Here is a 22,500-nt window from a genome sequence, read left to right as displayed (position 1 = left end):
TGATTTTGAGATTCATTTGCTCATAACCTTTCTCACTGCATTAACTTTCCTCTTGAGCAACTTATTAGCCCTAAAGGTCCAATGTGCATTCACCCCACTTTTCTTATTACTTGCCTTCTCTCTCTCTCTCTCTCTCTCTCTCTCTCTCTCTCTCTCTCTCTCTCTCTCTCTCTCTCTCTCTCTCTCTCTGTACTTTACACACTGTCAGAGAGTTTTTCTTTTACTAAATCTGTCATTTTCTCATTCGATCACTTATGCGTTTTTTTCCTTCTTTTTACCCTCCAGTGACCACAAAGCCACTGGCTGACTCTATGGCAACAACCTGGAATTTTTTTTAATCCTTGTATACACCCCCAGTTAGAAGTCTTTACCCTATGATCATTTTCATCAATTTGGCATTGGGTTTGCAGCTCCACACCTTGTGCCATTATTGTAAAAACAGGAAAATGAATGTATATATATATATATATATACATACATAAATATATATATATATATATATATATATATATATATATATATATATATATATATATTTATATACATATATATTACATATATATATATATATATATATATATATATATATATATATATATATTTATATATGTATATATATGTATATAATCTAGAATCTATTTGTCACTTTTAACCGATGTGTACAGTACATATTCATAATAGCCATAATGAGACCTTAACCACTATTTTTCTACATTCTGACATAATATATATATATATATATATATATATATATATATATATATATATATATATATATATATATATATAGATATATGTATGTACATATATATATGTATATATACATATATATGTATATATGTGTGTGTGTGTGTGTAATTTATAATACTGTATATATACATATATGAATATACATTATACATATAAATGAGTGTGCTTGTGTGAGCGTGCATGCTTGCTTGCACGTCTGTAAGTATACAAGTAAGCGATGTATATGTATCAACGCACAACTGAGATTAAAATGTTAATGCAAACAGGCAAAGTGAAATTAATCATCCCACACATAATTTCCGTTCGCTTAGTGTCTAATTGAATTGCCTCACGAAATCATTAATATAATTTGCTTTTTTTTTCCTTTCCCAGGCTTCTGGATGGGCTGTTTTGGCCGTGGGCGTGCACTTGATGTCTGGAGAAAACGGGCGTCATTATGCCGTCATGTTGCTTGGAAAGACTCATCAGGCCACGGACGTTCCGCCTCCGGTAAGTTCTCGCAACAACTTCGGTAAATTGCTGCCAACTTCTCGTATCACGAAATATAAAGACTGGACTTTCTGAAAATTACTTGCTATACTTTCCATTAAAGTATCTGTTTCCGCATGATTGCGAATCTGATGTTATTTGTCTCCTTTGGCAAAATGGAGCGCAATGTTACTTATTTTTCTGCCCCAGCTGCTACCCCTTTTCATTCTTTTTGCTGTGCCTCCGTTCGTATTCTCTTTCTTCAGTCTTACTTGCCACCCTCTCCTAACAATTGTTTCATAGTGCAACTGAGAGGTTTCCCTCCTGTTACACCTTTTAGACCTTTTTACTGTCAGTTTCCGTTTCAGCGCTGAATGATCTTATAGGTCCCTGCGCTTGGCCTTTGTTCTAAATTCTATATTCTATATTCTATATTCTCTTATCTTTCAGTTAAAAACTTGGCTCTGTGGCTGGTGTCCCCATTGTTATGAGGAAACACAGAATTGCTTATTTATGGGAGAACTTTGTTCTTAGTATTTGAGAGAATGAAGGTTCGACATTTTTCGCACCAAAACGCCTCTGCTATAATTTGGAAGCCCAAATTACCTGTCTTGTTCGAAGAGCGACCGATTATATGAGCCAAGAGTTAATTTGATTTATGTAAATTAGTCTATAAAGCCAAGGTCTTGGGCATTCCACCATTCAGAGGTTAAGACAGTGAAAAGGGGAAGTTGGAGTGGATAGACAAGATGGAAGTGGGAATGGAGGTAAAGTAAAAGGATAAAAAGTGGGTTTAGCTAGGGGCCTAAGGGACGCTGCTAACAACTTTTAGTAATGCCTGCAGTGCACCACTTGAGGTGCACTGACGGCACTTTCCCCATCCCCCTCCCCCTCCCCTCTTGGGGGCCCGGATTAGATAACTGGTCATACAGTTTTATAACTTGCGATTACTGGTTTCTTTCTCAGGAAAGAAAAGGCGTTATCTGTGAACGCGTAAAAACAAGAAGTAAATAAAAACTTCTCTTTTGTATGAGAAAGCGACTTCATACGATAAAGCGACCCAAATGATCTGCGGTTAATTGCTTTGCCATTTGAGAACTAGATCTGTCATTCTCAAAGAATGCCAGCGCTGGTTTATGCACTACTGTAGTTTTGCTCTCTTTTGGGTTCTTTGCGTTATTATTTCTTCATTTTGAAGTGACCCAGTCGTTCAGTATGTTCATTTCACTCAGCTGTTTATTCATTTCCTACGCTGATGTACTCCATTTCCGAATGATCCTATCTCTGGTATACGTCAGCCTTTCATTGTCAAGTTTATTGACCTTGGTATGTTATTTTCCCTGATTCCAAAATAAATCCTGTTCCGATGTCTGTTCCCACTTCATTCCAACTTTATACATTAGCATCGCAACATCATCACCACTGCGAACTCTGATTACCACCCAGGCATTAAAGGGTTACTTCAAATTAGTATAAAGTCATGATTACGCGCAAGATCGCCAGATAAACACCATCTTAGATGGCTCGACTTTTTGGAGTTCTCTCTATTCAGATATCGTTGAGAGAGAGAGAGAGAGAGAGAGAGAGAGAGAGAGAGAGAGAGAGAGAGAGAGAGAGAGAGAGAATTGTTAATCGAACTGACAGGGGTGTAATCTCTGGGAGTGATGGAAATGGAGGCCGTCGACGCCTGAAAAAATGTATAGGTTTTGACTCGTGACGATTTTATACCGACAGGTATTAGGCCACACACGCATACACAAACACACACACACACGCATACACAAACACACACACACATATATGTATATATATATATACATATATGTATGGATATATATACATGTGTGTGTTTCTGTATGTGTATGTGGATACACGTACACAGGAAAACACTCACTCACAATCCACATTTCTGTATCTTTTAGATCTGAACATTGCGTAGGCCCTGATATGTACAGAATCCATTCATGCAATCAGCCGACCGAAAATATTTTCTCTTGAATAGGAAAACGCGTGTGGGTGCGTATATGTAGTTCTGTAAGAGAGAGAGAGAGAGAGAGAGAGAGAGAGAGAGAGAGAGAGAGAGAGAAGGCTGTCCTGAACACTTTATGCCTGGAATATGTAGTTGGAATTCTACGCTATTCATACTGTTGAATAGACTGCAATTTTCTTTTCAAGGCTACTTTTTTCCAGCTTTATTTTTCTTTGTTGCTCAGATAGGCGACTTTTCATACGATGTTCAGCCCCTGAATGCCTGCAAATGAAGAGGATTTTCATTCTGTGTAATCACATTCCAGATGCTACCAGCCGCATATGAGATGACGCTGGGTTTTCCATACGAATGAATTTTGCATCACTTCTGTTATTAGATTTTTGTCAGGCCTTGGTACACTATAAATGCTAGGTTTCGGTTGGCCCTTTATTAAATTATCCGTACGTTTTTTTTTTCCTCTGCGTTGGCGTACGCTGTTTGTTCAGTCAAACGCAAAATGGTATAATTATTATTTTTTTCACGTTAACCATATTCGTGTGATTGCAATGTCGGTTAGAAGTTGTAAGAGAAGTTATCTCTTTCTTCCCAGTTCTGATTCACATTATAACATCACGTCACCGACACATCACGTCACGTCAAAGTACGTGAGAATTTCTTACATGCAATCAAATGGACTTGTTCACACCATCACGTCACGCCACCTTCAAGCACACGGCATCCACCGTCACTTCTCGACACCTTTTCTTGGATAGAATAATTTTGACGTGACGTGACGGTGCCTATGCAAGTTTCTTAACACTAAATCTGTGAGGCGCCATGACTACTGGGAGGCTGGGCACGAACTGAACGGGATCGTGATGGATAGTGTGAATACAAGGCACGGCTGATGGGACGGTGACGTGACGTGATGTGTCGGTGACGTGATGGTATAATGGGAAGAGCTTTCGTCATGTTGGGAATCTGATGACTCTCTCTCTCTCTCTCTCTCTCTCTCTCTCTCTCTCTCTCTCTGTGTGTGTGTGTGTGTGTGTGTGTAATCCATTCCCCCTTCGTCGCCAGTAATGCTGAATAGGTAAGAAGATAGTGTTGATATTAAATTAACAGTAATAACATATTTTGCTTATTTTCGATGTCTTGTCTTTTTCTGTACCTACGCCAGATTACTGTGTCTTGGAATGAATTCCATTGCATTTTAACGGTCGGCTAATTGCATTCGCGGATTTTTCCACATCTGGGGAAACGCAGTGTTTCAAAGATAAAAGGTACAGAAAATTGGGTTTTAAGTGTTTCTTCTCCTGTCTCTGTGTATACATACGTGCTGACGAGTACAAAAACACACACGCATGCACACATACATACATACATACAGACAGACACGTTTTTTCTAGATATGCATACATATATATGTGTGTTGTGTGTGTGTGTGGCTTAATATCTGTGAGTATAAAAAAGTTCACGGATCATGATATATCCAATCTTCATTAAGAAGGATCTCATTTTATCCACGCTGGTGAGTTCTTTTATTCACCTTATTACTTGTTATCTTTTTATTTCTTCTAAGTTCTTCGCCCTTCTCTACTGTTACCGTGTTCTTTCATTTTCCGTTCATTAATTGGGTATTCCGTCTCCTCTTTTATTGGAAAAGGTTCGTTCTGTGTCCTTCCTTTGGCCTTTGCGATAATTATGAAATCTGAGCTTTGACGTTTCATCTTGCAAGATCATTAAAGAGACATTTCGTCCTACGAAAGCCAGAGCGACATCAAAGTCCTCTCTCTCTCTCTCTCTCTCTCTCTCTCTCTCTCTCTCTCTCTCTCTCTCTCTCTCTCTCTCTCTCTCTCTCTCTCTCTTTTATAAGTTGGCAATGGAAAAATATAATTTACACGGCACTGCTACGAAAGTCAGGGCAGGCACAGATGTCCTCTCTCTCTCTCTCTCTCTCTCTCTCTCTCTCTCTCTCTCTCTCTCTTTCTCTTTTATAAGTTGGTAATGGAAAAATATAATTTACACGGCACTGCTACGAAAGTCAGGGTAGGCACAGATGTCCTCTCTCTCTCTCTCTCTCTCTTTCCTTTATAAGTTGGTAATGAAAAAATATAATTTACACGGCACTGTTACGAAAGCCAGAGCAAGCATAGATGTCATTCTCTCTCTCTCTCTCTCTCTCTCTCTCTCTCTCTCTCTCTCTCTCTCTCTCTCTCTCTCTCTTCTCCTTTATTAGTTGGTAATGGAAAAATGCATTTTACATAGCACTATCTCTAACGACGTGAATATTGCATAAGATTAAGAGAGAGGGCAATACTACTTATACCTGGAAGAGGTTTGCACTCTAGTTTTCTCTTATTCGTCATCTTGCGTAAGTACATATGTATTTTTTTACGTTTTTATTTGTTTGTTATTAATTTATTATCATCTGTATTTCTCTCTTTGCTGAGCTATTCTATCCTATGAAAGCCTTGCGTTTGGATTGCCTTTAGACGTTGGTCCTTTGAAATGCTAAATAATAATTAATAATAATAATAATAATAATAATAATAATAGTAATAATAATATAATAATAATAATTATACGTAGTGTTGAGAATGATAGCTGCATCAGCTGCATTAGGTCTATATACTATATAGTTTCCTCTGTCTTTTCAATAATTACTTTCTTCATAGCTAACTACATTCTGACATAAATCGACAATATTCGGCATTCTTTGTACAGGAAAATGATTGCAAACTGTGGTAATCTGATGTATGAAGAATACACTATAACGGTTTTTAATTACTTTATAACTGTTACGGCATATTCTTCCTAAAAAAACTACCTTAGTGTGCAACTATTTTCCTCTCCAAGGAATGACGAACATTTCCGGATTACTGGGAAAATGCAGTAACCCTAAAAAAAAATTGTTAGATGGAGAGAGAAAACTGCATAACCTGAATGCAACTGATGCAACTATTTCTTTCAACACTACGTGCTTAAGAGAGGGTCTTCTACCTACATATAATAATAATAATAATAATAATAATAATAATAATAATAATAATAATAATAAACCTTCTGTGACTAAATCTGAAAAATATATACTTTACATGCAATCTTGATTGATATGCTTAAAAATAAATCTTTGAAGGAAGGTATATATATCATGCATTTAATTTCCCTCGCTAAATCCTTGGACGCATTTAACACCTCACGGGGCAATACGCTACCCATTTGCATCAATATATTTCTCGACATTCAGCCCGGGACATCAAAGCTACCCCGATCGTTTGGCGGTATCTTTTAAGCGACCAACGCTCAGGATGTCAGGAAAGCGTAGGATCCCTCGACGTTTAGGGAGGTGATTGTTAAAACTGAGACGGTAATGCTTCATCCAAATGAAAGAATAAAATTTCTTAACGTTTTTATTGTTTTGGTTTTGGAAAATTGCAGTTACTGCATGATATTTAGTGAGTTTTTAAACATCATAACTCTCTCTCTCTCTCTCTCTCTCTCTCTCTCTCTCTCTCTCTCTCTCTCTCTCTCTCTCTCTCTCTCTCTCTCTCTCTCTCTCTCATTCTAGGACGAGAGTTTAGTGTTACCTCCTTTATGAAAGAATAAAATTTCTTAACGTTTGTATTGTCTTGGTTTTGGAAAATTACAGATACTGCATGATATTTAGCGAGTTTTTAAACTTCATAAACATTCTCTCTCTCTCTCTCTCTCTCTCTCTCTCTCTCTCTCTCTCTCTCTCTCTCTCTCTCTCTCTCTCTCTCTAGGACGAAAGTTTAGTGCTTCCTCTTATATGAAAGAATAAAGTTTCTTAACGTTTGCACTGTTTTAGTTTAGGAAAACTGCAGTTACTGCTTGATATTGAGTGAATTTTTTTCAGCTTCATAAATCTCTCTCTCTCTCTCTCTCTCTCTCTCTCTCTCTCTCTCTCTCTCTCTCTCTCTCTCTCTCATCACCATCACCTGGTAGTAGAAAAAAAATTGAAGTTGCTCTGTCTTTGATGGCTTGAACACGATTAATTTTGTGGTAAAAAAATATCCGTTTTGATTAAAATCACTCTTGATTACGTATTGAATATCACTTGTAAGTCCTACCAGGATAATGAATATTTTGTATGAGGTGTTACGTTTTTCAGAGAGGGATTTTATAGCCTACATTGCTACCACTATTTGCTACGTTGTGGAAATTGGCACCAAGGTGCAAAAAATGGATGTCAGAAAATGTTCTCTTATGAAAGGCCTTTATAAATGAACGAGTTTCTCGCCTCCATTTTCATATTCTCTTCAACTTCTGCCGTTAGGTTACGTCACTTTGACTCTTCTGTAGATGTTCCAGGGCCGTCCAACCCCATGTCCGTGGGCCATTTGATTTTGAAAATGGCCGGCTAGATAAGTCAAAGTATATTTCTCTTTTATATCATAAGAATTAGATTTACCGCTTATCCTGAATAAAAGAATTATTCCTTGAAAAATCAATAATTACAAAGAAAAGTTTCATTGGCGTCTGTTATGTGGTACATCATATTTTCAAACGATGCGATATATGTACAGTATATATATATATATATATATATATATATATATATATATATATATATATATATATATATATATATATATATATATGTATATATATATATATACATACATATACATATACATATATATATATATATATATATATATATACATATATACATATACACGCACATATACATACATACACACAGGTGGCCCGCATGACTTTTTGGTTTTTCAAGAGTGACCCTCAGACTAAACAAATTGGACGGCTCTGCTTCAGGCCATATTCACAGACCAGAAGGGCTATATGGTGCGAACTCTTTTCTTGCCTTAGTGTAAGGTAATGGGTTTCGTTATTGCTGGTATGCAATTTAAACTGAGAATGCTTTCACTTGAAAATAAGTCACCATGATCTGTTTTACTTGTTGAGTGCCTTATAGTATGTTTCCTGTAGTTTTGTGAGGCGTTATTTACCAATAACTATATTTTTATTTTTTAGACTGAAGAGACTTCATGATAATTATCCTCAATATGTTCAGTGGTTCTGCTAGAATTATGAACAAAGTTGTTTTACAATGTATTATTTTTTTATAGGCGTTATTACCAGTATCCATACTTTTATCCTTCAGGCTGTGGATACTTCAAAAATATTAAGTTAGCTATGTTGAGTAATGCTACTAGAATCATAAACATAGTTATATATTATCTTCTTCTTTTAACGTGCTTTTTCCCATTTTTGTATGGGGTAAGCACGATGCCTTCTTTTGAAGGACTTTTGATTTGGCTTTGGGGTAGACCTGTAGTCTCGATCGGCTGCCCTGCCTGACATCGCTTAGACCCCGGTAGCATATGTTTCATGTATCATACCCGACCCAACGCCCTTTCTTCCCAGCAGTGAGAAGTTGTTGCGCGGGTATGGCGAGAGTTCGAGACGTGTGAGATGTTTGTTATGTTTTTAGAAGGTGTTGTAGTGGCTTTGTTTTGTGTGTGTATTTAGTCTGTAACACCCATTTGCTTTTTAAGCAAACCTATCCGTTGATTACATAAATAATCCCGGGATGTCTACACGGATAGCAAAGTGTCTGCCTCTCTGATCAGTCGGCTGCGGATTTGAACCCGTGCCACAGACCCCTACGAAGTCCGAAGCCGCTGCTGTAACCGACTGAGCCATCGAGTCTCCCAAAACATGGTTATATATTATATGATACATTATATATTATATTATATTGTATATTATATTTTATATTATATTATATTATATTATATTATATTATATTATATTATATTATATTATATTATAGGAGTTATTGACCAGTATCCATATTTTTATTGTTCAGACTGATGATACTTCATGAAAATTAAACTAGATATGTTCAGTGATATTACTGTAATTACGAACAAAGTTATACTTTACATCATGTGTATATACCGTATCCGGGTCTCCTGACGCTGAAACGAACTTTCTAAATTGGAATTCTGGTTCTCGTGTCGAAATGAAGACGGTGACAATTAACCAAGTTTTAAGTAGATGAAGGGCGCCTCTCGGGAAACGATAGTCCGGGGGTCTCATTAATGAGAGGCCGATGCTGATAATGAGATGGAAAGAATTCGTAGGAAATTTTAAATTTGTCGCTCTTCAATGAACTTTTGATGACTGCGTTCTGTAGTGATGTTTACGATGATAGAGCTAATGATTATGATGACGATGATGATATTAATGTTAATGGTGATGATTATGATGATAAAGGTAATGATTATGATGACGATGATGATTTTAATGATGGAGGTGATGATTATGATGACGATGGTGATGTTAAAGTACATATGATGGAAATTGACAGATGGTGAGATTATATATATACTATATATGTGTATATATATATATATATATATATATATATATATATATATATATATATATATATATTATTTATACAGTACATAAATATATGTATGTATGTATGTATATATATACAGTATATAAATATATATATATGTATACATATACATACATGTTTTATATTAACAAATTTTAAGCCACAACTATCGTTTAATATCCAGTTCACTATACCCCGGGAATAAATTACTCCAAAGGGGAGTTGTAACTGATAAGTTCTTCGTCACCAGTGGTATTCGAACCGCTGCCTGATTTAGTGACTTTGACCACTGGGTCATCAAGAGGTGAGATATATTATATATATATTTATATATTTATATAAAGGCAATGCCACGAAGGAAAGTGAAACGACGGAGTGGTGCAAGGCCTTTCGACTTATGTCCTTTACTTAGCAAGTAAAGGACAGTATGTCGAAAGGCCTAACACCACTCCGTCGTTTCACTTTCCTTCGTGGCATTGCCTTTATTTATATATTCATCGCGTTCCATATTTTCGTCATTCAGTTACACATATATATATATGTGTGTGTGTGAGTAGATTATATATGTATATATATATATATATGTGTGTAAGTAAGTATACCTTAGTTTTACCAGACCACTGAGCTGATTAACAGCTCTCCTAGGGCTGGCCCGAAGGATTAGACTTATTTTACGTGGCTAAGAACCATTTGGTTACTTAGCAACGGGATCTACAGCTTATTGTGGAATCCGAACCACATTATAGCAAGAAATGAATTTCTATCACCAGAAATAAATTCCTCTAACTCTTCATCAGCCGGTCGCGGGAATTGAACTCCGGCCCATCGAATGACAGTCTGAAGCTCTACCGAGTCGGCCAACAAAGGGCTTATATATGTGTGTATATGTATATGTATATATAAATGTACGCGTATGTATAAGCAAATTATTTTACCGTATAACGCTGTTATTAATTCAGTCATCAAATAACTCATACTTTCATTTTTATATTTCAATTTTACATTTACCTACAAAGAACTGTAGCTTCAAGTAATATGACAGGAATGACTACTGTGTGTGTGCATTCATCTTTTAGACGTTGCTGCATTTTTCAGTTACACCCCTGTAGATGCAGAGGGATTATTCCAGTTACCTTGTTACATAACATTTTGTGTTCTGCATTGATTTTTGTAGGTATGCGTAGGCCCGCTCCCTCCCAAGAGAGACCCATCGCAGACCTGACTAGCAAGGTGGAAATGTTAGGGCGAAAAAATATTGAAAGTCACACGTCCCTTGCAGTTGTCTTCGTGAATACATAATTTGTTTCCCTGTAGCAACATGCCATGGAATTCCAATAAGTTTGAGGTTATATTTGGCTGATTTTGTGCCCGCGCGAGATCTTGCTCTTTTAGAAGTCTGTAGCGTATATTTCTCGTGCTATATATAACTGACTGCATGTAGTTTTTTCAGCGAAATTGTCAATAAAAAAAAAGTATATCTTAGTTTAACCAGACCACTGAACTGATTAACAGCTCTCCTAGGGTTGGCCCGAAGGATTAGATTTATTTTACATGGCTAAGAATCAACTGGTTACCTAGCAACGGGACCTACAGCTTATTGTGGAAATCGAACCACATTATGACGAGAAATGAATTTCTACCACCAGAAATAAATTCCTCTAATTCTTCATTGGCCGGCCGGAGAGTGGTCTAGGTTCAAATCTTTCACTGTGCTTGAATGCTTTCCAATTTATGGGACATACTGGGCACTATGCCTTTTTTTCGAATTTTTTGTAAATTTTGTAAAATAGTCTAGGTTCAGATCTTTCACTGTGTTTGAATGCTTCTCGAATTATTAGAAGTATTGAGTTCTATATTTTTTTCGGAATTTGAGTAAATTTTAAATATGATTGGTACACTGATTCCAAAGGTAATTCGACAGGCTTTGGCGAGACCTAGAACTATTTCGTTTACTGAATACTTTTATTGACTGCCATGCAGGGGATTCGTTTGCCTATTTGAGTATTTGTTTGCTTATTCACAGGAGTATTGTAAAGTCCTCTACGTATACGAGTATTTTATTCAGTGGGAGGCCAGTATTTACTTGCCTATGTTTTTCGTTCTCACCCAAGCTATTTCTAATTCCTTGTTCTTTTTCGTGATCTCATCATCATCATCGTCATCATCATCATCATTCTCATTGTCATCATCTTTGTCATCTCCACCCTTCCTTCTCCCTTTCGGTAGCTTTAGATGATACTGTAATTGTAAGGGAAAGTGAGGGAGATTGTTTAGCTATAGTTCCTAGAAAGTTAATAACATAGGAAACCCATTATTATTATTATATTATTTTTCTCTCTCTCTCTCTCTCTCTCTCTCTCTCTCTCTCTCTCTCTCTCTCTCTCTCTCATATATATATATATATATATATATATATATATATATATATATATATATATATATATATATACATATATATATATATATATATATATATATATATATATATATATATATATATATATATATTTATATATATACATACATACACCCATATATATACATACATACATACATACACAGATAGGTAGACGGATGAACAGATAAGAGCTAACGTACACTTAGGTGCTTACTGATTCCTAGTCATCTCTCCGCCTTTGAAATCCTCGAATATTTTTCCTTTCCCACGGCTTCCTTTGGCCTTCCGCCACTTAAGAGTGATACGTGCGCGACCTCGTTCAAAGGGTTCCGGGTCAGAATCAAATTACGACCGCGGGATATCCTCTTTAAAAGAGATCGGAAAATAAATGTTCTTCTGTATTCAGATGTTAATGGATTTCTTTGTGTAGACTTTACATAATTTTTTTTTCTTTTTTTACGTAAAAACCAGAGAGGTTCAGTAGGAGAACAGGTACCAGTCTTCGGGCTGGGGAGTTGAACAGTGGGCCTAGCGACACTGGCCACGTGCCATAGGCATTGGGACCTGTCCCGCACTGGCTGTCAGCCTAAGAAACAGGAGATCAGCGCCTGCCCTATGGGTATATAGAGGCCCCAGGAGGATTTTAACTTTAGCTTTTTTACGTAAAGTTGCTTAATTTATGGTTCGTGAGAGATATGGTGTAATAGATAAAATCAAGGATAATTTATTAATGCTACTGGAGAAATAAGATGTATTAGATGAAATCAAGGATAATTTATTTATGCTTCGGGAGAAATAAGATCCATTACACGAAATTAACGATAATTTGTTTATGCTTCGTGAGAAATAAGATCCATTTAATGAAATCAAGGATAATTTATTTTTTGCTTCGTAAGAAACTAAGACACGTGAGATGAAACCTACGATGAGCGGTTGCATTCTTTGAAGGACCTGTGTCAACCACTCTTTAATCCACACCAAAAATAAGGCCCTTCGCAGTTCAGGAAGATTGAAATTAAAGAGAATTAATAATGATCTTAATAGTAATAAGCAGAAGTAAACATGCACTCTAGATTCCCAGTTTACAATGAGCTCCTTAATGTTTGCCTTGCTCTTCAGAGCGCTATTTAAGCCGACTTCGCTCCTTGCAGAAGAAGAAAAATGAACCAACTTTGGCTTTCGTATGGAAAAATATTTGTGAAAGATCCCTCCTTTACGTTTGACGATGTAAAGGCTTATGTCTTTTTTTTAAGGTTGCGTCAGGATAATCAAACATAAAAAAAAAAAGAAAAAAGTCTTTTTCTCGTCCTGGAAAGCTGCGGATGTGAAAGAGGTACTAAAAGGTCCCATAATCCCAGGAAACCTTAAAAAAAAAAATCCGGTAGGAAACGGTTCCAGTGGGAATTTTTTTTTATCATCTTCCAGCGGGAATTTTGTTGTTTTTTTTGTTTTTGTTTTTTTTTGTTATTACCTCCCAGTGGCAGCTAGTAATGGAAATGCTTGTCTGCTTGACGATTTTTGGAGTTCGATGGGGGTTATGTAAGGTTTTGTCTTACTCCTCAAAAAATATACATATATATATATATATATATATATATATATATATATATATATATATATATATATATATATAGCCTATATAGATATATATCTTGTTCTTTTAACGTGCTTTTTCCCCATTTGTATGGGGTGAGCACGATGCCTTCTTTTGAAGAACTTTGCTTTGGCTTCGGGGTAGACTTTGTAGTCTCGATCGGCTGCCCTGCCTGTCATCGCTTAGACCCCGGTAGCTATGTACATGTATTGTACCAGTCACCAGCGCCCTTTCTCCCAGCAGCGAGGAGTCGTTGCGCGGTTAAGTCGACAGTCGAGACGTGTGAGGTGTTTGTTATGTTTTTAGAAGATGTTGGAGTGGCTTTGTTTGTGTGTGTATTAGTCTGTAACACCCATTTGCTTCTAAGCAAACCTATCCGTTGATTACATACCTATCCCGGGGTGTCTACACGGATAGCAAAGTGTCCGCCTCTCTGACCGGTCGGCTGCGGATTTGAACCTGCGCCACAGACCTCTAAGAAGTCCGAGGCTGCTGCTCTAACCCACTTGGCCATCGATGCTCTTTTATATATATATATATATATATATATATATATATATATATATATATATATATATATAAGTAGAGGCTAATGCCACGTAAAGGACAGTTGTGTTGAAAGGCCTAGGAATCACTCCGTTGTTTCAATTTTCCTTAGTGGCATTAGCCCCTATTTATACATTCATCACGTGTGTGTGTGTGGCGTTCGTCAAGATACCCCGTAAAATAATTCTACCCAGTACTTATGTTAATTAGATACTTTTTGTTTTTCATTATTTTTGGACGTCACTACGATGTATAGCTGGGAATTTTTCTCAAACGAAGCGGCAACCGAAGTAGGCAGTCAACCTTAATCCAAAAAAGAAAAGAAAAAGCTTTCAGACTTAATGAACGAGTTGAGTTCAGATGCTGTGAAGCATAAAATTAACAAACTTTTAATTAACTGCTCTGCATTTTATCATTATTAATGAGATGCAATATTTGATTTGATAAAGAATTTGCATCATACAAGTAGTTAAGACACTGGAGAATGTGTATATTAAGGCCCTGGATTCTTAGTCCTATAATGTTGCTGTTGAGGTAAAAGTCTTATATAACGTCGGCGAGAGAGAGAGAGAGAGAGAGAGAGAGAGAGAGAGAGAAAGAAAGAAATGGGGGTCTGTTACTGAACTCGCATATTTTGTTGACCTCTTCACCAGTCCTCTTTACTTTATATTTTTAATAGTTACACTTTCTCTCTCTCTCTCTCTCTCTCTCTCTCTCTCTCTCTCTCTCTCTCTCTCTCTCTCTCTCTCAATGAACTTTCTGAAGTTTCATCACTAAATTTTATGGGATCGGCGGGGAGTCACAAAGAAGCATCTGTGACTTCCGACTTAAAATGAAAATAAATCTCTATTCTTGCCACCTCCTGTGGCCCCCCTCCCTCCCCTACATAACCCCCAGGTCTCCCGACATCCGCCTGCTGTCGGAAAAAAATAAAATGCCAGAGACGAGAACTAGGTAAAAGACGATGATAGAAATGTATGTCCGAGAATGGGCTTCCAAGTCTAAAAAGATTTTTTCTCTAGATTTTTCTATTTTTATTTTATTGACTGTTAAAGGCGACTTTTTCGCCACCCCCACCCTTGAATACCTTATAATGACGTCTCTATCCGGACTAGATAAACCAATTTTTTTCTTGTGTGACTCTACTGTCGTCACATTGATGTGATATTCTCCTGAGCTTTTTTCTTCTTTTCGTTTTTATTTTCGTTTCTTGCCAGCTTTTGTTAGGTGAAAGAAGTCCCATTTTCTAAAACTCAAAGTAACTAGCTCTTGTTAAGCCTCTTTTCATAAAGCGCACAGTGTAAACAGTAATACTTGATATTTTCTTCTATTTGTCAAAGCTACATCATATGATTCTTTGTGTGTATATTTTCTGATATATAGATTTTCTAAGCTGCTTAGAAAATACGGAGTGAATGAATTCCTTGTAAATGAAAGGCGTTTTCCTTCGAACTCATCTCAGAAAAGGGCGACGCTGTGTCTTAGAAAATTTGTAAGCTTCACAAGTCTTTTCGTGACCAGTAAAACCATCTTACTCAAAACTCTCCGAGCTTAAAAAGTCTTGAGGGTTTCTTTCGCATCACAGTAATTATCCTAATGAACATCATTATCTGGAAGCCTTGACACGTGGATTGCCAGATGTTGGAAATGGATGAATATTATGTTGCTATAAAAAGTGCGTTGGTGACAAAAATCTTTTATTCAATTTTGTCCTTTTACCATCAGGGGTACCTCCAGATTTCTCTCTCTCTCTCTCTCTCTCTCTCTCTCTCTCTCTCTCTCTCTTGAGCATAAAAAGAGATTGAATCAAAATTAAAAGATTTTTGTCTTTTTACCATCAAAGGTAACTTAGAACTCTCTCTCTCTCTCTCTCTCTCTCTCTCTCTCTCTCTCTCTCTCTCTCTCTCTCTCTCTCTCTCTTTAGCATAAAGAGAAAAAAATGAAAATTAAAAGATATTTGTCTTTTTACAATCAGAGGTAACTTCAGATCTCTCTCTCTCTCTCTCTCTCTCTCTCTCTCTCTCTCTCTCTCTCTCTCTCTCTCTCTCTCTGTGTGGCTTTTTCATTCCCTTGTGTCATTACTGCCAACGTAAGGAGGTTGCGGTGGAAATCTTATTTCATCCCCAGCGTTTTGTTTTTCTTAACTTTCATAAGATACGTCTTTAGATTCACTTCGTTCTCTCGGTCTTCCTTTCGTTCATCTTTGGTGGGGGAACGTAGTACGAGAGAGAGAGAGAGAGAGAGAGAGAGAGAGAGAGAGAGAGAGAGAGAGAGAACTAAATGTAAGATGTCAAGATGATAACCAGTTAGGCATAGCAGAGACACCCACACTCATTCCCAAAAATATGTCGAGGCATACTTATATTTTTAATCTTATGGGGTACATTTTTTTTTTTTTTTTACGGTTATGCAACACCCGGCAATAAACAGTAAGGGTAAAGAGTACAAGAAGTTATCTGTAAACAGCTGTTAATTCCTTAACACCTTAACAAGTATGTACTCGTCATAACCACAGTGCACTCTAAATTTCTCGAATTCTTTGGATACTCTTGTTACTGCAAAGCTTTAGATCCAAATGCAATAATACGAAGTAATTTTGATGTCTGTAGCAGGATTCGAACCCGCATGTACAGTATCAGAACGAGGTCACGTTGCCGACCTGACCTTCATAAATGTTCATTGAAAAATAAGGTATTTAAGAAACACTGAGTAAATGAGTAACTTCTTTAGGGAGTGAGAATTGCCGATAGAGAGAGAGAGACGGAAAAAGAATTGGATTTTATGCTAAAATTATACAGACCCAATGTATAAATGTTAACTCGAGTGGAACTAATTTCATGCTTTATTTGTCTCGCAAAAATGTTTTGTTCTCTAACATTTTCACTCTGACAGACAGCCTTCTGACAACCATGGAGTTGATTATGCATGGTAAAGGAACGAAATTACAGCATTTGGTCCGAGAGAGAGAGAGAGAGAGAGAGAGAGAGAGAGAGAGAGAGAGAGAGAGAGAGAGAGAGAGAATCAATTCACTGGTGATAGATCACTTTGCTTGATAACATGACGGTCTGTCATAAACAGCAACTGTTATGTTGGAGACAAAATAGATTTATATATATAGATCTCATACTGTATATAATATTTGTCAGTCATTTCCTCTAAATTATTACTTTGATTTTCCACATATGGTATTAGCGATTTCACGATAAGTTTTTTTTTTTTTTTTTTTGCAGCTTCAACACCCGTGCCATTTGGTTCACGTCCAGATTTCGTATGATTACAGATTTTCGAAGACCATCAGTCCTGATAACGGGATTCCTCTTTATTGCTTCTTTCTCTGCATTTTTTCCCATTTCTGTGCGGGGTCGATGTTTCAGACAGCTTTCCTCCACCTGGCTCGGTCAAGCACATGGTCCTCTGACAATTGTTAGTTCCTCATTGGATGGGTCGATATCGCTCGGCTAGCGCTCTCCTAGGCCCGCGTTCGATTCTCCGGCCGGCCGATGAAGAATTAGAGGAATTTGTTTCTGGTGATAGAAATTCATTTCCCGGTATAATGTGGTTCGGATTCCACAATAAGCTGTAGGTCCCGTTGCTAGGTAACCAATTGGTTCTTAGCCACGTAAAATAAGTCTAATCCTTCGGGCCAGCCCTAGGAAAGCTGTTAATCAGCTCAGTGGTCTGGTTAAACTAAGGTATACTTAACTGACAATTGTCTGTCTCTCGGGTCTTCTCTAACTACATCCATCCACCTTCGCTTCTTCGATCTTCCTCTCGCTCTCCAACCAGGCACCTCCATCTGCATCACTCTCCTCCCTACATATGTCTCATCCCTTCTCACCACATGGCCATACCACCGCAGTCTTCTTTCCTGGGCGTTCCTCTTTATTGCTACGGGAATCATTTTCTCTCTGTTTCAATCTCTCATATTTTAGGTGGAAATTTCGGACATCTAACTCTGCAGTTATCATGAAACCACATCTAGAGAGAGGAAACGATGTTCATTTATTGTTATTCCGAGCAGAATTGCCCTCTAAAGCCTCCTCCTTTAAATGATATATATATATATATATATATATATATATATATATATATATATATATATATATATATATATATATATATATTACTCACATCAGGACCAACCCGGTCTTGCAAGTGAGAGTCTAGGGCATATGTGGAGGAATTACTAATGCCCTGGACTCTCACTTAAAAGGCCGAGGTTCGGTCCCGATGTTATTCAGAAATTTATTTCTATACAACATGTTTTCACGTATTCATTTCCACCATATATATATATATATATATATATATATATATATATAATATGTGTTTGTGTATATATATAGATAGTGTGTGTTTGTTTGTCTGTTTGTGTATTTTTGGACAAAAAAAACAAGAAAAAATACGCCGAAGTTTCTTGGGCGCAATCGAGTTTTCTGTACAGCATATAATGCTGTATGAAACTCTTAGCTACGGCCCATGAAGCTTTCAGCCACGACCCGGTGGTGGCCTGTGTTGGCACCTATAGCAGTGCCAGACGCACGATCATGGCTAACTTTAAACTTAAATAAAGTAAAACTACTAAGGCTAGAGGGCTGCAATTTGATATGTTCGATGATTGGAGGGTGGATGATCAACATACCAATTTGCAGCCCTCTAGCATCAGCAGTTTTTAAGATCTGAGGGCGGACAGAAAAAGTGCGGACGGACAGACAAATAGCCAACTCAATAGTTTTCTTTTACAGAGAACTAAAAAGCTATTCATAGGAGAAGTCGTAAATTTATTGTGATGGTTTACTAGCCGTGACGACATAATTCGAGAAACAGAGCGAGGACTCTATTGTCAGGTCTTGAATAATTCGATGTAAAACGTGTTTCGTAAATCATTGACGTCAGCAGCTGCTGTGGAATATCTTTTCCGTAAAAAGAATGAAAGTAGAATGAAGAAAAGGCGCTTATCTTGAATTAAACTACGTTTAATCAGTAGATTAGCAACGGAAGAAACACTAGATCCTCTTTCACGTCACTGAAGTGTTCATATATAAGGGAACGGTTAAAATAAATGTCTTTTAGATAAATAAAGACCAAAATAAGAGGAGATAATGAGGATGTATATAAAATGAAAATAGGAAAACGGAGAGCGAGCGAAAAGAAGTAAAACAAAAATAATCACGAGTAGAAAGCCTGACAGATAAATCAGTGATGGGATATGAGATGGGAAAAAATGGAGAGAGAGACAGACAGACAGACTGTTGGCCGTCTTAGAATAGGGAGAGTATAAGCGGTTTCCGCTAAACAAGCGAATTTTGATCAGTTTATGGGAATCGTCTCCCAGAAACACAGGATCTTTGGAAAGGACATCGTTACGTATTCAATTGTTCTTCCTTCGTCTAACTTCTAAAAAAAAAAAATTCTATTTCGCTTACATTTGTATTTTACTATCCTTCTCTCTTTCATTAAAAAATAACAGCACGGTTCATCAACGGTCCAAAGTTCTCAAAAAGAAAAAAAAACTTTAGTGACTACAACACTCAAAAGAACTTTCGAAATTAAAAAAACTTATCGTAGATCTATAGTAACCTTGAAAGAAATCCAATGGGTCTTCCCGACATTTTTCTCATCTACTCTGTGTGACTTTCTCCTTCTCTCATTACGAAAATGGATCTGTTCGATCCGATCAGTAAAATAGAAATTAATTTTTTTCTTCGGTAATTACAGCTCCGTTATTAGTTCTCTGTAAAATAAAACTATTGAGATGGCTATTTGTCTGTCCGTCCGCACTTTTTCTGTCAGCCCTCAGAGCTTGAAAGCTACTAAAGCTAGAGGGCTGCAAATTGGTATGTAGCTCATCCGCCCTCCAATCGTCAGACATACCAAATTGCCACACTCTAGCCTCGGTATTTTTTACTTTATTTAAGGTTAAAGTTCGCCATGATCATACGTCTGGCACCACTATAGGTGCCAACAACACAGGCAACCACCGACCTGTGGCTGAAAGCTTCATATGCCGCGGCTGAAAGTTTTATGGGTCGTGGCTGAGTTTTTCATACGCTGTACAGAAAACTCAATTGCGCCGAAGAAAATTCGGCGCATTTTTTACTTGTTTTTATATTCCGACTTCTTTCGGAGTGACTTGCCCTGAAAATTACATGGTTGTGTGAGAGGGTTGATTAGTGTTTATGTACAGAAGCTGACAAATCACTGCTTTTGGGTATTGGTATATGAATTATAACTTATGTTAATGAATATCGTTCACCCTGTTTCCCAGCCTAGTCGACTGCAGATCGTATATTTGGTCACATCATATTTGTAAGAAATATATTTGGTCACCCCTCCCGATGTTTGATCCTTTAAGGATGTTCTTATTTGTTCAAAAAATTATACATATACTTTTTTTTTTTACTGCAGATCGTATATTTGGTCACATTATATTTATAATAAATAAATTTAGTCACCCCTCCCGATGTTTGATTCTTTAAGGATGTTTTTATATGTCAAAAAATTATAAATATACTTTTTTTGTATTTACTCAGTCCATTTGGTAATATGTTTATTTACACAACAAGACTGTGACATGAACCCCAGAAGTTCTTTGAGGAAACGGTTAGTGAATCATCTTTAGCATTTGAAGATGTTGTTTCTTTGTATTTTGAGATGATCTGATCATGTTGTTTTATATTCTAAATGTCTTTTGTTGTATTCTCTCTGAAGTGCTCTGTCATAAAATAATGTCATTATTCGTTTGTTATTTCTCATTTTACGGTATTGTTTACTGTATTTTGTGATTTACAGAAATGAAAGCAACTTAGAATATATATATATATATATATATATATATATATATATATATATATATATATATATATATATATATACATATATATATATATATATATATATATATATATATATGTATATATATACATACATACATATATATATATACAGTATATATATATGTGTGTGTGTGTGTGTGTGTAAGTATATATTGTGTATATATAGAATTACATATATATATATGTATATATATAAATAAAGATAAAATCCACGAAGGAAACAGAAACACTGGAGTGCTGCGAGGCCTTTCGACACTAGTCTGCTAAGTAAAGGACTAGCGTCGAAAGGCCTCGCAGCACTCCAGTGTTTCCGTTCCCTTCGTGGATTTTATCTTTATTTATATATTCATCACGTTCCATATTTTCGTGATTCAGTTATACATGTATATATATATATATATATATATATATCATACACCTAGTGCTGAAACTTTCCACAACACTAAACTTATCATAAACTTACGCAGCCGGCAGTGAAGAGTCATCATCAGCGCGTCGAGCTTATCTTTGCACGCTGCACCATTCATCCTGTCTGGAGCACACTGGTCCTTTTTTTCCAATACCTCTATCACTCCATTTATCCATTCATTCCTGAAGTCTTCTTTTCCCTCTTAACTCCCCCACCTTCCCTCAGTCTTTTCACATAGATTAGGTCATCTCAGAATATTCTGAGCCACCCCTTCGCTCACGCAAAATGTTTTACCATTTCGTCTACACATCTTCACATTTCTCTCTGTCATTGTTGCTAGAAATTTAATTGTTGAATGTTTACGGTTAAGGTGTTGCGGTAGTGTTAAACAGAAAACAGTACACTTTAGATTGTCACTTCTTTTATTGTGCCAGTTGAAAGTGATATTATAGTTTTTGCTGATATCAATCTAATTAGGTTGTTTCGGATGTCAGTGATTCTTCGGCTATCCAACTTCACTGCCGTGTAGTTTTTTTTCTGTAGACTATCGATATAACAGAAAATAAAAGATCCAGACATTTTTAATACTTGAATGAGACCATTGACTCACATTTCTAGAGTCACAGATGTAGCTCAAAGGACATGTTCTTGGACAAAGGTAGATATTTGGAGCAAGAATAAGTTAGAGAGGTTGGACAGCTAACTGGAAAGACCAAAGTATACGGAACGGATTGCACCTCGGAGCCGAGTGGACACTGATGTGAATCCCTAATACCGTCTTTATTGTAAAACAAAGGGCATCATCAAAGAGGATTTTTGAAGATCTTTTTAATGCAGAGGTCGATGGGAGGGACTACCTAATACTTTATTAACTCCATTTCTGAAGGGAAAAGGGGAGAGATGCAAGGGGAAATGTTCTATGGGGCTTTATCTTGTACTACCACAAGGTTAGAGTATTTCCAGTCATCAAAGTTTGTAATTCAGTCAAGTTAAAAATACCTTTTTTTTTATTAATTTGTGGAATCGCACTTTTAAGGATTACGTTTAGTCTTCTCTGACACCTTTTGGAAAATATTCAGTCTCCACTTTGGCCAGCAGTTCAGTAGTAGTTAAAAGTGGTTAGTTGTCCGTTG

At 36.6% G+C, this 22,500-nt stretch overlaps 1 protein-coding gene across 2 annotated transcripts in view; it reads left to right on the top strand.

The window, feature by feature from the left end:
• Positions 1-22,500, top strand: part of LOC136842737 (CD151 antigen-like) — a 288,000-nt gene that overhangs the window by 207,245 nt on the left and 58,255 nt on the right. For both annotated transcript variants that reach the window (XM_067110476.1, XM_067110475.1), the window contains one exon: positions 1,123-1,239. In XM_067110476.1, coding sequence (XP_066966577.1) covers positions 1,123-1,239 — 117 coding nt within the window. The remainder of the gene's footprint in view (positions 1-1,122; positions 1,240-22,500) is intronic.

Source organism: Macrobrachium rosenbergii, chromosome 10, assembly GCF_040412425.1.
Source record: "Macrobrachium rosenbergii isolate ZJJX-2024 chromosome 10, ASM4041242v1, whole genome shotgun sequence".
Classification (NCBI taxonomy): Eukaryota; Metazoa; Arthropoda; class Malacostraca; order Decapoda; family Palaemonidae; genus Macrobrachium; species Macrobrachium rosenbergii.
The sequence above is the reverse complement of the archived record's forward strand: the minus strand, read 5'-3'. Positions and strand labels throughout refer to the sequence as shown.